The 16,240-nt window shown below is 43.1% G+C and overlaps 1 protein-coding gene across 1 annotated transcript in view; it reads right to left on the bottom strand.

Annotated features, from left to right (window-relative positions):
• LOC124788703 overlaps positions 1-16,240 on the bottom strand; it is a 366,395-nt gene that overhangs the window by 86,353 nt on the left and 263,802 nt on the right. The window contains exon 3 of the mRNA XM_047255982.1: positions 6,459-6,569. Coding sequence (XP_047111938.1) covers positions 6,459-6,569 — 111 coding nt within the window. The remainder of the gene's footprint in view (positions 1-6,458; positions 6,570-16,240) is intronic.

Genomic DNA, 16,240 nt, shown 5'->3' with positions numbered 1-16,240 from the left:
GTTCTGCGCATATTTTTGGCAGCAAATGGACGTTAAAGGCTGACAATCTGGCAACAATGTAATCACATATATGGTAACTGGAGTGCTGTGCAGATGGTGCAATCGACAGCGTTTTAGGTTAGCATGCAGGAGGTAGAGGGTTCGATTCTAGGTCGAGGGTTATTTATTTTTATTTGCTAAATGTAGTCTGCGTGGTACGGTATCCTGCGTCTTAGTCATTATACAGTGATTACAGTGGGTATACCACAAAACATTTGTACTTGCGTAGTATGAACACAGAAAAGGGAATACAATAGTTTTCATTGGTGAGCTTTTAAAGCAGTCTTTTGCACGTCGTGGACGCGAAATGTTCCGCTCTACTGCATCTACTAGATTCCAAACCTGTTTTCTATTTACTAGCACCCCTTACTCCTCGCCCAACGGTCCCATCGATTAGTCCATCTATTATTCTTGCCGGCTTCAATCAGGTCCATTACATTTCGTTAGGGCTTTACGTCACCAGTAGGGCTGGCAACGCGGTTTACAGATAATTTCCAAACTCGGTTACCATTTGTACGTATTGTCACAATGGAACCACTAATTATTTCTTTCAATATTGAGTCTCATAGGCGCATGTCGTTTTGTTTCTCCTTGCGTTACTGTTAGCAATATTATTATTATTATTATTATTATAATCAATGGAAATGTGGAAACATCACATCCATTACCGTTATGGAAACAGTGTAATTCGAAAACGAGCATTTCACATTTTACAGTGTCGGGATGAGTCATGGAGAACAAAAGCTGAAAGAGAAGTGACGCGTGTTTTATGTAACAGTCCGCTGCGACTAATGACGTGTTTTTACTGTGTGCGCTGTTCACCAGACAGGGACTAATTGCTAGTGGAGTAACGCGCCCGAGACAGACTCCGTGTACATTCGTACACATATCGTACTTTTTTCTTGTGTTATTCTAAAGCAGCGTGGCTGACTTATGGCATACACAATTATAAATATGTGGATAGGCTTCTCGCCCTTGGTGCATCTGATAACGGGGCTGGTGTTGCCGCTCGTGAAGATGCTACTGGATATCCTGGTCGGCGTCATCCAGATAAAAATATGTTTCGTCGTCTGGAGCTTCGCCTTTGAGAGACATGTTTTCTCCTTTCACCATCGCGTGACAGACGTCATCCAGTGACTCGCTATACTGCAACTACTGAGGAAGCTATTCTGTAGGTCATACACGAAGAATCCAAGCCAAGTACACGTAGTGTAGCAAGGCAGCTGCGTGTCTCGCAACACATGGTCGTTAACATCCTGCAAGAGCATGGGGTGCACCATTATCATCATTATTCCTTAACGCAACACTTCCATACTGCAGTCCACTGTCTGCGGATGCAATTCTGTGAATGGTTCGAACAGCAACAGGAAGCCAACGACGAATTCATAAACACTGTAGTATACTCGGATGAAGCAGCGTTCACTTGTGAGGGTGTCTTCAAAATGCACCATGCCCACCGTTGGTGTAACGTTAACGCGCACGTCACCCATGACCGTAGATACCAAGTTCGCTTTGCCATCAACGTCTGGACCGGAATATTGGAAGACAGGAATTTGTATCCCTTGGTCCCTACTTGTTACCTGACCGGTTGGCTGCACGGAAGTATCATGCATTCCTCTTAAATTATTTGCCTGACGCACTGGAAGATGTTCTACGTCATTTTTGGCAAAGGTTACGGTTGCAACATGATGGCGCACCTCCACACTTTGGAATTAATGTGCCACGGTATTCAAACAAAACATTTCCAGGGAAATGTGGATTGGGAATAAACTGGAAAAAGACAAAGATAATTAGAAGTAGCAGAACGGAGAACAATGAGAAACTTAACATCAACATTGGCAATCACGAAGTAGACAAAGTTAAGGAATACTGCTACCTAGGATTTGAGGAAGAAATTCCTGAGAGTGTGATTTGGAGGGCAGCATGTTATGGTAGTGAGACATGGAGTGTGGGAAAACTGGAATCGACGCATTTGAGATGTGGTGCCACAGAAGAATGTTGAAAATTGATTGGACTGATAAGATAATGTATGAGGAAGTTGTCCACAGAATCGTCAAAGAAAGGAACATATGAAAAACACTGACAAAGGAAGGGGCAGGATGCTGGGACATGTGTTGAAGCAGCGGCGATTAACTTCCGTGGTGCTAGAGAGAACTGTAGAGAGTAAAATTTCTAGGATAAAGCAAAGACTGGAATACAACCAGCAAATAACTGAGCGCTCTGAAAGGAAGAGGCTGGCATAGGAGAGGAATTCGTAGCGGGTCGCATGAAACTGGTCAGAAGACTTTGTGTCTGAGACTTAAAAAACAGTCTTACCATGCGAACAACACCGATTAATTGCGATACTGTACTTCATAATTTAGTATCTCATCCAGATGAATTACGTGAGACGACCACCGAGAGAAGACGAAGGCGTCTTACACCCTTTCAGAAAATATGCTCTCATTTCTGGACTGTCCTATTACCTTTTGGATAATCTCTTGTTTCTTTTTACTAGCGTTTATGTTTTCGATATTTGGTAAGTTTTATTTCATTTAACTCTTCCACAAAATTTTCAAGGTAACCATCTGGCTGAACTGTGTTAACTTCGTTCCGTGTGTTGTCACATGTTAACTGTTTGTACACTCCTGGAAATGGAAAAAAGAACACATTGACACCGGTGTGTCAGACCCACCATACTTGCTCCGGACACTGCGAGAGGGCTGTACAAGCAATGATCACACGCACGGCACAGCGGACACACCAGGAACCGCGGTGTTGGCCGTCGAATGGCGCTAGCTGCGCAGCATTTGTGCACCGCCGCCGTCAGTGTCAGCCAGTTTGCCGTGGCATACGGAGCTCAATCGCAGTCTTTAACACTGGTAGCATGCCGCGACAGCGTGGATGTGAACCGTATGTGCAGTTGACGGACTTTGAGCGAGGGCATATAGTGGGCATGCGGGAGGCCGGGTGGACGTACCGCCGAATTGCTCAACACGTGGGGCGTGAGGTCTCCACAGTACATCGATGTTGTCGCCAGTGGTCGGCGGAAGGTGCACGTGCCCGTCGACCTGGGACCGGACCGCAGCGACGCACGGATGCACGCCAAGACCGTAGGATCCTACGCAGTGCCGTAGGGGACCGCACCGCCACTTCCCAGCAAATTAGGGACACTGTTGCTCCTGGGGTATCGGCGAGGACCATTCGCAACCGTCTCCATGAAGCTGGGCTACGGTCCCGCACACCGTTAGGGCGTCTTCCGCTCACGCCCCAACATCGTGCAGCCCGCCTCCAGTGGTGTCGCGACAGGCGTGAATGGAGGGACGAATGGAGACGTGTCGTCTTCAGCGATGAGAGTCGCTTCTGCCTTGGTGCCAATGATGGTCGTATGCGTGTTTGGTGCCGTGCAGGTGAGCGCCACAATCAGGACTGCATACGACCGAGGCACACAGGGCCAACACCCGGCATCATGGTGTGGGGAGCGATCTCCTACACTGGCCGTACACCACTGGTGATCGTCGAGGGGACACTGAATAGTGCACGGTACATCCAAACCGTCATCGAACCCATCGTTCTACCATTCCTAGACCGGCAAGGGAACTTGCTGTTCCAACAGGACAATGCACGTCCGCATGTATCCCGTGCCACCCAACGTGCTCTAGAAGGTGTAAGTCAACAACCCTGGCCAGCAAGATCTCCGGATCTGTCCCCCATTGAGCATGTTTGGGACTGGATGAAGCGTCGTCTCACGCGGTCTGCACGTCCAGCACGAACGCTGGTCCAACTGAGACGCCAGGTGGAAATAGGATGGCAAGCCGTTCCACAGGACTACATCCAGCATCTCTACGATCGTCTCCATGGGAGAATAGCAGCCTGCATTGCTGCGAAAGGTGAATATACACTGTACTAGTGCCGACATTGTGCATGCTCTGTTGCCTGTGTCTATGTGCCTGTGGTTCTGTCAGTGTGATCATGTAATGTATCTGACCCCAGGAATGTGTCAATAAAGTTTCCCCTTCCTGGGACAATGAATTCACGGTGTTCTTATTTCAATTTCCAGGAGTGTATATCGTATTCTCTGAGCCTCAGTGTGAGAACCAGGCCAACATCTGCCTAAACGAGCGTCGGAAACCACCTAAAAACCACTCTGGCCTATGTCGCAGCTCATGGTCTTTAATCTACCGGGTCTGGATCAAATCCCTGTCTCGCAAGCTAGTGCTCTGCACGTAATGCTATACGAACACTGTCTGTTCAACACTAGTGTGTGAACTGCTTGAATATTGGCGTTACGTTAGTCTGGATCTACGATATATTTTTGAAAAGCGTAAGAGAGCAATAAAAATAGAGGTCCTCTGTACAAAAAAGGTTTTTCCATCCGTTTCCAATGAGTTTTGATGATAGTATTTAACGACATTCCGGCGGGCTTTAAGTGTGTCGCCTGAGTATGCTATTTATACATTCGCTCATCAAATAATGCAATCCTTAAGTAATAAAATATTGCCAGTTGATGTTTTTGTGACATTTCCGAGGCGTTTGGTTGTGTATCTCATGCTAGTCTCTTAAAAGCTCAACTTTTGTGGAACTGATGGATTTACGAACAGTTAGTTTGAATCATACTTAACAAACAAAGTGGACATAATTCAGACAATGTCTAAAAGATAAAAAATTTTAGTGGCTGGGAGAAAAAAAAAATCACAAAGGGGGTCCCACAGGGTTCAATTTTGAGTCCACTTCTATCATTATATGTGAATGTCCTTCACTTAACATTTAACAAGCAGAATCTGTCCTTTTTTCTTACGACACTAGTGTTATAATAATACCGTTAAAGAGAAAATAACAGAAAAGAGATGAGTGATATTTTCCAAAGAATAATAAAATGGTTCTGAGAAAATGACACACTATAAATTTCGAAAAAAAGTGCAGAATACTATATTCAGTTTTCTACAGCAAATGGCATCATACCAGCCACTGATGTAGCACATGACTAACAATCAGTAAATGATGTAGAATGCAGCAGATTTTTGGGTGTGCATACTGATGAAAGTTTGAATAGAAAGAAGCATTTTACTGAGCTTCTCAGAAATTAAGTCCAGGTACTTCTGCTCTGCTAATCTGGGAAACAAACAAATCAACCTTCTCACATATTTGTATATACCACTCAGTAATGTATTATGGAATAATTTCCTGGGGTAACTCATCACACAGAAATGAAGTATTGATTGCACAAAGCTAGCAGTAAGACTAAACTGTGGTATTCACTCACGGGCGTCAAGCGGGTACCTCTTCAAGGAGCTAGGCGTTTTAACTGCGCCCTCACAGTACATATATTCGCTAATGAAATTCATCATAAATTATCATAAAAATTTTACAAGAATGGTGATGTCGATACCAACAACACAATAGAAAAAAATGACGTTCATTACCTATCAATGACTCAGAAAGGAGTTCAACATGCAGCAACAAAAATTTTTGATCATTAGTCCAATAACATAAAATATCTGCCGGGCAGCTAAATAAGTTTTAAATCCAACTTAAAATCATTTCTCCTGGACAGCTTCTTCTATTCACTGACGAATTTCTACTTAAAAATGGTTAGCACTAGTCATATATACATATCCTGTAAACTGACTCTTCCCGCGTCATTTCAGTAAAAGAATCGTTCAAATGATAAATGGGATATGTAACTAATTAAATAACTAACCAGTGCAGTAATTTCTGTACTACCGGAGGTACAGCTCTGGTCTCTGAACATGTGACTTCAGTCGCCTGCAGATTCCTATTGTCTGCGTCGTCCACCATGTTGTTCCGCTACCCGACAGACATTTTATGTTATTGGGTAAATGAACAAAACTTTCTGTTGCTGCTTGTTGAACTCCTTTCTGAGTCACTGACAGCTTTAATAATGAGCAATAAAGGCCACTTTTCCCTCTGTACGTGATAAATTATTTATTTATTTCTAGTTTTGAACATCAAGTCAACATGCGATGTAATAGACTGTGTTCTAGTGACATTTCGTGGCAGCCATGTTGCAGAAACGTAAGAAACGAGCGTATCTGGACGGTACGCTCAGACACACGGAGTTCGACATGCGGCTAGTATAGAGATCACTGTTTCCGTGTAATCACAGCAGGAGACCACGTGTGATTACCTTCAGACCGCAAGGCTGCAAACAGACTTTCTGTTGTAGTACACAGCGTACGAAATATATTAAGCCGAAAGATTGGCGGCTTTTGTTATCTTCCTACAGTGACAGACTTTATAAACATAAAACTTGCTCATGGAAACGTGTATTAAAACTCTGCGGCCGAGCTGTACAACTTTTGAAGTGAACACGAGCACGTACTCCTCCGTTGAGCCACACGAGCCCTTTTAAGAAAGCGGATAAACGTGCTAGCGGTAGCTGCAGAAACGCCACTGCCACAGTGTGTGTGTGTACTCACCGACTGGGTGGAAGCGGGACACGTCTTTGCCGCAGATCTCGCGGTTGTACTGCAGCTCCTTGCACGTCTGCCACGGCCCGAAGTAGCCACCCTCTCGTAAGATGTCCCGACCTGTAACATAAACAACCGTGATCAAGATGAGCGTTAAGAGACATGGTACATCATTATGTTTCATAAAAAAAAAGAGCCGTGTGGCCAATATATTGGTCACGACAGTAATCAGCAACTGTACTGATTTTTGAAACAATTTTAATGTATCGTTCATTTTTCAGTCCGAGGTGCACATTTTTTAAACAGTATGATTAGTTTCGATCTCCCTGGATCATCTTCAGATCTACGTAGTTGATTCAACAGTCATTAGTGTCCGTGTCTGAACTGCACATTAGAATATAGACGCGACGGATTGCTGACGCAACTACATAGATTTGAAGATGATCTAGGGAAATCGAAACTAGTCATACTGTACAAAAAAAATGCAACTGGGACAGAAAAATAAACGACACATTAAAATTGTTGTAAAAGAGGACGAAAAGAGCTTACAGAGATCCATAGACTTTCCCCGGAATCTTTTAACATTTAACTCTAGTTCCTCCCTTTAACACCTTATTAACTGTTTCGTAATTTGATGTTATGGAAAAGCTAATGCAAGTCGATTCACTAGTTATCAAACTATTCTTGCAACATGTATTCACAGTACCAATTTGGATTAATCTTAAATTTCACAATCTTTTTAAATGATATATTCTTTTAAATAAATGAAAAACCAGTAACAGTTATAGGCTGTTTTTAAAGAACTGTATAACAAAATATATTCAAAAATTAAGTCATATAAATATGCAGAAGAGCTTTTATCAACTCCGATTAAAACACAGATCGACCAGTATTGTACAATCTGTGAGACACAGTACTTTTGAGGAAGTGCTCTGTCATATAACAATTACAGTATTGCAGTGCCTGTGTTGTTCAGAAGTACGCTACAGGCTCCATAATACGTCGGCTCGGCTCTGTGAACTTACACTACCGGCCATTAAAGTTGCTACACCACGAAGATAACGTGCTATAGACGCGAAATTTAACCGACAGGAAGAAGATGCTGTGATATGTAAATGATTAGCTTTTCAGAGCATTCACACAAGGTTGGCGCCGGTGGAGACACCTAAAACGTGCTGACATGAGGAAAGTTTCCAACCGATTTCTCATACACAAACAGCAGTTGACCGGCGTTGCCTGGTGAAACGTTGTTGTGATGCCTCGTGTAAGGAGGAGAAATGCATACAATCACGTTTCCGAATTTGATAAAGGGCGAATTGTAGCCTATCACGATTGCGGTTTATCGTATCGCGACACTGTTGCTCGCGTTGGTCGAGATCCAAAGAAAGTTAGCAGAATATAGAATCGGTGGGTTCAGGAGGGTAATACGGAACGCCGTGCTGGATTCCAGCGGCCTCGTATCACTAGCAGTCGAGATGACAGGCATCTTACCTGCATGCCTGTAACGGATCGTGCAGCCACGTCTCGATCCCTGAGTCAACAGATGGGGACGTTAGCAAGACAACAACCATCTGCACGAACACTACGACGACGTTTGCAGCAGCATGGATTATCAGCTCGGAGACCATGGCTGCGGTTACCCTTGACGCTGCATCACAGACACGAGCGCCTGCGATGGTGTACTCAACGACGAACCTGGGTGCACGAATGGCAAAACGTCATTTTTTCGGATGAATCCCGGTTCTGTTTACAGTATCATGATGGTCGCATCCGTGTTTGGTGACATCGAGGTGAACGCACATTGGAAGCGCGTCGTCGCCATATTGGCGTATCATCCGGCGTGATGGTATGGGGTGTCATTGGTTACATGTCTCAGAAACCTCTTGTTCGCATTGACGGCACTTTGAACAGTGGACGTTACATTTCAGATGTGTTACGAACCGTGGCCGTACCCTTCATTCGATCTCTGTGAAACCCTACATTTCAGCAGGATAATGCACGACTGCATGTTGCAGGTCCTGTACGGGACTTTCTGGATACAGAAAATGTTCGACTGCTGCCCTGGCCAGCACATTCTCCAGATCTCTCACCAATTGAAAAGTCTGGTCAATGGTGGCCGAGTAACTGGCTCGTCACAATACGCCCGTGGCTACTCTTGACGAACTGTGGTATCGTGTTGAATCTGCATGGGCAGCTGTACCTGTACACGCCATCGAAGCTCTGTTTGACTCAATGACCAGGCGTATCAGGGCCGTTATTATGGCCAGAGGTGGTTGTTCTGGGTACTGATTTCTCAGGATCTATGCACCCAAATTGCGTGAAAGTGTAATTACATGTTAGTTCTAGTATAATATATTTGTCTAATGTATACCCGTTTATCATCTGCATTTCTTCTTGGTGTAGCAATTTTAATGGCCAGTAGTGTAGGAAGTGATCTGATGACATCGCTGATGCGTGGTTACATATAAACAGTTCTGCTTGAATTGTAGTAATTCAGAGACACACACATGGCATCGCATTTCTGAACAATACAGGCACTGCAATATCGTGCTTACTCGCCGTCACCGGGCTAGCAACCTTCAACTAAAATGTCTCCCTTATACGGAAATATAGATGACGGACGTGTGCGTACAGATTGTAGACACCTGGCTAACGATATGTGGAAGTTTAGGTCTGGAAATGAAGTGTGCTCAGATAGCCTAATAATAAGACGACCGCTCGTGATAAGCGGGAAATCTGGGTTCGAGCCCCAGTCCGGCACAAATTTTCGTTGTCATTCCATAATACAGTGGATGGTTGCCCAAATTCTCAACTCCGAATACAATGCACGTATATATTAAGAATTACTTCCAGAAGAAATGGCAGCTCTGCAGGCGCTGGGCGCCACATCCTAATAGATCTGGAGCTTTCGCTAGAAAAGGACCAACTGAACGGAAAGTTTTCCTCTAATTTGTAAAAACAGTCACAATCAGAAGAGTGCTCATACGATGTGATTTGAAACAATGATGAAACCGAATAAAAAAGATTCGTTAATAACACTGCTAAAGATCTACGCCTGCACCTTGCCACCACATGAGTGTACTAAAACTCTTGCGTATGCGGCCAAGTGTACGTAGGAACTACAAGCATTAACACACGAGTCAAAGAACACAAGAGCAATAGTCTGAGCGGTACGGACAAATCGTTACTGGTAGATCGTACACCGGCATCAAGAAAATACGAAATGATTTCTCCGATGCTACAGTTTTTTCAGGGTCCAATCATTACTGTGCTAAGGCGTACATACAGGACGTGGAAATTCGAAAGTACGAAAGCAGTAAAGCAGAAGGATTGAAATTAGACAACTAGCGGGCTTTAGTGATAAGTGAAACAAACAGCACCAACTTTTCTGCGCTACAAGCTCCATAATACGTCGACTCGGCTGCTTGATCTTTGGAAGTGATCCGATGATCTCACGACCTGGCCGTTGCGTGGTTACATATAAACAATTCGGCTTGAATTGTAGTAGTTCATGTAACTAAGCGAGGAGTAAGTAATGCTTGACGAATTCTCGGAATGTATGACTTTCACACAATTCTGCGCACGTTGAACCTCGCACTGCGTTACTACAGTATTTCCAGGTTAATGTACCTACCCGCTGGCTCTCAGAGTGATGTTGGCGGACCGTTAACGTTTAATAATTAGGCCGTTATCCCGAGGTTATCCGAGAATTGTGTGCTTCACGATTAATTCCGTCCGTGTTCACGATGTCATAAAGTTTAACGGGAATCACTCGACAGCGCCAACAATATAGTTATTATATTACGACTGGCTTCACTTCATGAAATTAAAGAAGTCGAACTGGAGAACAGATTTTGAAGACGGACATTTCGTACAGCACTCTTGATTATAATAAAATGCAATATTTTCGAAGGAATCACTACCCCAAGGAACATTCGCCACAACGAACAAAGAGCCAACATCGCACACAGAACACACTATAAATGTAACTGAAATGCGAACAGCCGTCTGACTGGTGAATTTGGCGTAAATTGTTCTTCATAAATGGCACTACTGACAGTAATTGGTTGCTGTTATTACTTTATGGTAAGAATTAACCTATATTTAAGAGGTATTGCAATAGACGAAGATTCAAGAATGCTTGTTACAACTTTCGTGTGTGACTTTCTTTTAACGAACAGTAGGCGCCTAATAATTCAATTGGCTGTTCATCACTTCAAAATCGAACGTTCACGCACAAGTTGATTGGTATTTGGAACATTACAACTATCTTGTCAACTCTCATAGTTTCAACAGAGATTTTAGTTAAAAAATCTCCAATTTTGGTAACAAAAGTCTTCGTACGTCTGAGCTATTATGCTTCTACAGCACTCAAATACTGTCAGTAGAACCCCTGTCAAATGCGAGTTAACACAATCATCTCTCTGTTAGGTTGGTGCAGATGTGCGTAGTGTTTTTCTTTTGGGTGTTGGTATTCAGTTGCTATGGTTTTATTTATCGATTGTCTTTTTTATTTTTAGTTCACTGTTGCCATTTGATTTTACATACTGTCATTTTGGAGTCGGTGAGTGGAGGTGCGTGCGCTAGAAAATGGAGTGCCAAGTGGAGAAACTGGAACATTTCTTCTGTTTGAATTCAATAGACGGATGACAGCAACGGAGACAGGCAGTAACATTTGCGCAGTGTATGGAGATCATGCCATTGGAAAGAACACAGCAACAAAATGGTTTCCTCGTTTTAAGAAGAATGGAGTAATCGTTTTGAAATTAGTGACTCTCCACGTTCAGGAAAACCTTCAGGGTTTGGTGAAGATCGTTTAAACGCGTCAATCCACAATGATCCACGTCAGTGTACTCGAGATGTGGCAAATTTGATGAACTGTGATCATGCCACGGTAGTGAGACATTTGTATGCAATGGGGAAGGTTCAAAAATCGGGCGTATGTAAACCGCATGCTCTAAGCCAAAAATCAGCATCTGGCCATATATGCAGCTCTGCTTGCTCATCATTAATTAGCTTGTGAACAACACCGATCATTTCTATACTGCATCGTTACAGCTGACGAGAAATAGTCTCTTTATGCTTACATAAGGAAAAGAAAGGAATGGTTGAGCCCAAACAAAGCAGCAACACCCAGTATAAAGATCTGCGCGAATCCACAAAAGACAGTGTTATGCATCTGATTGAACAGCGACGGTGTGGTGTACTACGAATAACTTCCCCGAGGTGTAACCATCACTGCTGACATTTGCTATCAAGAACTGCGACATCTTGCAGAAGCAATCCGAGAACAGGGACAAGGAAGGCGGCGTGAAGTTAGGCTACTCCACGATGACGGTCACCCGGGTTTTGCTAGACAGGAGATGGGTTCGGAAGCCAATCCGTACCAACTTACTGATCTGATCTTGCGCCCTCAGATTTTCATCAGAGTTTTGCTGTCTATCGAAAAACCTTCAAGGAACTTCCTTTGCGATGAAAATGCGCTTCGAACATGGCTCGATGTGTTCTTCTCCTCTCTATAGTTGCGGAATGAACTTATCCCAGCGTTGGTATACTGTTGTAAACAGTGAATGAGAATACTGTATTAATGATTAAAGTCTCTGTTACGTGTATCTGTTGTGTTTATGAAGCTTACGGAAAAACGCTACGAACTTGCACACCAGCCTAATAGTATTGCTACCTATTATGACACAAAAGCAGTATTTTTAAATATTTATTTCACTTGTACTCTTCAAGTATGTATTATTTTCGTGCAGAATTCTAATGTTGTTTGAAATGAGTTATTGGGTCTACAGTCTCGTAATTTTGTTACGCATTTTTACATCAGTTGTACTTTAGCTTAAATTTCAAGCTGCTTCGATCAACTTATTATTTTCAATGAATATGTTCATTCGAATAGCCAACAAAGTGTTATTCAGGTCACAGTTTTCAAATTTATCCGCACACAACTAGTCAATAGTTGTGACCTTCCCCCTCTAGGCTACATTCTGCTTAGGGCGTTGTGGAACAGTTGGCGCCAGTACTGTCGTAACCGAATACCAAATTAATGGAGTATCTTCTCGTATTCATTGCAGAAAAGTAACAACGTCGGTAAGAAAAACCGAGTGATTATACCGAATCCACCATAAGTTACGAAGGCCATTCGCAAACTATGGTGACACTATGCCCCAATGCTTGCTAATATTTTGGCTCGGTAAGAAGTGCTAGCGTTGTAAGTTATAATACAAATTTTACAGTGTGAATTGAAACTCTCACGCTTAAATCTTGACAGGTGATTCTAATTACATTCTGCTGTGAAAGCGTTTCTACACATTCGCAAGACTTGCATGGTATCATTCTTCTTAAGAGTACCAACACATCAGCACAATAGACTATATCAACGGAAGTTATCTTTACTCTTAAACAAATAATCCACATTTCTTCCTTCCACATTTTCTTTCTCTTATCTATTTCTCCTTACCCTCCCCCTCCATCTTTGCCTATGCATAACATCTTTTCCTTGCGTCTGAATTCAGTGTAGAGAGGTAATCATTCTTAACGTAATATGTGGGAAGTTTTGGATGTATTTCACCGCTTACGTTATACTTTCTGTTAGATTCAGCTCATCCTGTCGTTTGTCGACTAATAAAGTCATCAGAAGATCAAAACGATTTAGAAAAGATATATGAACGGTTGCGAAAAGTGGCAGTTGATACTAAATAACGAAAATTGTGAGGTCATCCACATGAGTGTTAAGAGGAACTCGTTAAACTTCGGTTACACGATAAATCAGTGAAATCTAAAGGCCATAAATTCAACTAAATACCTACGTATTACAATTACGAACAACTTAAATTGGAAGGAACACGTAGAAAATGTTGTGAGGAAGGCTAACCAAAGACTGCGTTTATTGGCAGGACACTTAGAAAATGTAACAGACCTACTAAGGAGACTGCTTGCACTACGCTTGTCCGTCCTCTTTTAGAATACTGCTGCGCGGTGTGGGATCCTTACCGGATAGGACTTTTATTTATTTATTCGTATGGCTAGGGTCCCCCGTCGGGCAGACCGTTCGCCGGGTGCCGGTCTTTCAATTTGACGCCACTTCGGCGACCCGCAATCGATGAGGATGATAGGATGATGATGAGGACAGCTCAACACCCAGTCCCTGGGCGGAGAAAATTCCCCGACCAAGCCGGGAAACGAACCCGGGCCCAGAAGACTGACAATTCGTGACGCTGCCCATTCAGCTACCGGGGGGACTACCAGATGACACTGACAGAGTACATCGAAAAAGTTCAAAGAAAGGCAGCACGTTTTGTATTATCGCGAAATATGGGAGAGAGTGTCACAGAAATTATACAGGATTTTGGCCGGAAATCATTAAAAGAAAGGCGTTTTTCGTTGCGACGGAATCTTCTCACGAAATCCCAATCACCATCTGTCTCCTCCGAATGCGAAAATATTTTGTTGAACCGACCTACATAGGGAGGAACGATCACCACGCTAAAATAGGGAAATCAGAGCTCGTACAGAGTGATATAGGTGTTCATTCTTTCCGCGCGCTATACGAGATTGAAATAATAGAGAATTGTGAATGTGGTTCGATGAACCCTCTGCCAGGCACTTCAATGTGATTTGCAGAGTATCCATGTAAATGTAAATAAATCCTCAGCTCTAACAACTGTGAAGTATATGAATGTTAGCCAGTTACCATGTGGCATAAAAGAAGACATTCCTGAACCGGCAAAACAAGACGCAGTTAAGAAAGTATCAACGGAAATGAAAATCATTATTCGCACAAAATGATGTTTTGTTAAGTTCCAAAAAGTTGAATGCCATATTGATCTTGTACTTTCTTAGCTTACTCGCAATTCATTTCAAACGTCGTTGCGAATAAGAAGCGACAGATCAAAATAGAAAAAATTAGCTTTAAATGAGTCCATCTTTGGGGTTAAGGCGGTGCTTTCGTCTTTGAGACGAATATTCTCCTGCGTTCAGACGAATTAAAACCTATGCACTGAACGAATAAAGGCTAAGAGTGCGAAATGGAACGTTATGAGATCGGACAAGAATGTTCGAGGCCTTGACTCAAGAAAATGTCGGGTGCCGTTGGCCTTCACAGCGTTCCAGGCATTCTGGCAGATATCAAAGGAGAATTTTAATCACTGACGGCGTCCCTTGGAACGAAGATTGAAGAATTTACTCTTCGCATGGTGTCTTCTAGGGAGGAGACAGACACGCCCGCCGGGGTTTAATCACATCCCCTCGTAGATGAGATCCATCGTCGAACAGCCGTCGCTTCTTTCCTCGTGACTATGGCTAGGGTGATGGCAGAAACGTGAGTAGGGAGGGGTGGGAAGGGGGAGTATAATGATGAGTGGCAGACTGATGTATGACGCTGCATATATTTTATGTGCCTTTTGAAACTACATAAAAAAATTGGTTTCGTGTCAAGTATTAGGAAATTTATTTGCCTTGTGTGATCCTAGAGTTACAGGCTCTGATCAACAACTGAGTTACAAGAACGGTGGCTCTTGTGTCGTGCGACAGCTACGTGTGCCCTGATGCCAAGAATTCCGTACGACAGGTAAAGTTTTGAACTATGCTCATCTGTTCGCCTAATCGCCTACTGGTTACGGAGAGTGGTCACACATGGTACTAGACACTACACACTACTATCCGCAGCATCCTATTTGCGCCGAATACGTATTGCTTCCCATGACCAGGGCAACCAGGAATTCATCCTGATTTTCGAATACTGTTTACTGAAAAACTCATTAACCTTTTAGGGAACGGTGGGGTGATGCGGTGTCACCTTGAATCTAAATGTCTTCTTCATGTAAAAAAGGCAAATAAATTAGTGCACAGGTTGTACTAGCAAGCATCTGTATTATCAGGTTCCACCACAAGCAAAAGTTCTGTCAGAATGCAATTAATAATTGGTTCAAATGGTTCTGAGCACTATGAGACTTCAATTCTGAGGTCATCAGTCGCCTAGAACTTAGAACTAATTAAACCTAACTAACCTAAGGACATCACACACATCCATGCCCGAGGCAGGATTCGAACCTGCGACCGTAGCGGTCGCTCGGCTCCAGACTGTAGCGCCTAGAACCGCACGGCCACTCCGGCCGGCTGCAATTAATAATCTAAAAAATTAGGCTTTCTGATAAAGTCATGGTGTTGTGTAATCACGCACTTCTGCCAACATGTAGGGTGGAAGTTAGTCCGGGCAACGAACTCTGTACAATATCAAGCCATTTTCGGCAGTTGGTGCTGTGTTCACCGTGACAACGTCCGGAAACAGGTCCCCTTTCCTTAACACTCGTGGGTGTAAAGTAATACCACATAAAAACTAAACAGTCTCTAAATTTTAAGTGTTTTTTGTTTACTACGCATTTCAAATGCTTTGCTTCATCATTAGGTAGCAGTTCCATTGTGTATCCCAGGTGCATTGCTCATAGCAAACCAAATGTGAATAATGAATGAAGTTCAGCTGTAGTGACCTTGAAGAAACTAAACAACGAAGATGCTCAAGGTGCCAGATATTTCGACTGCGTTGGTTCCCAGGAGAAATGCCCTTATGCCAAATAGCAGAACTGCTACGTGATGATGGCGGAATACTTCAAAAACGCGTCTTAAATAAAAAATCGTTAGTGACTGAAACGCTGTTCCTTTTATTTTATTTTAAACTGATAGCCAAGGGATCAGCCGACTGAACATTTATATTTGTAATAACTACTGAGCTGTCATTAAAAAAAAATTGCTTAAATGACCCACTGGTAATATCTTCTACAACATAACCATTG

Source organism: Schistocerca piceifrons, chromosome 3 (genome assembly GCF_021461385.2).
Source record: "Schistocerca piceifrons isolate TAMUIC-IGC-003096 chromosome 3, iqSchPice1.1, whole genome shotgun sequence".
Classification (NCBI taxonomy): domain Eukaryota; kingdom Metazoa; phylum Arthropoda; class Insecta; order Orthoptera; family Acrididae; genus Schistocerca; species Schistocerca piceifrons.
This window is presented reverse-complemented; position numbering and strand designations above follow the sequence as displayed.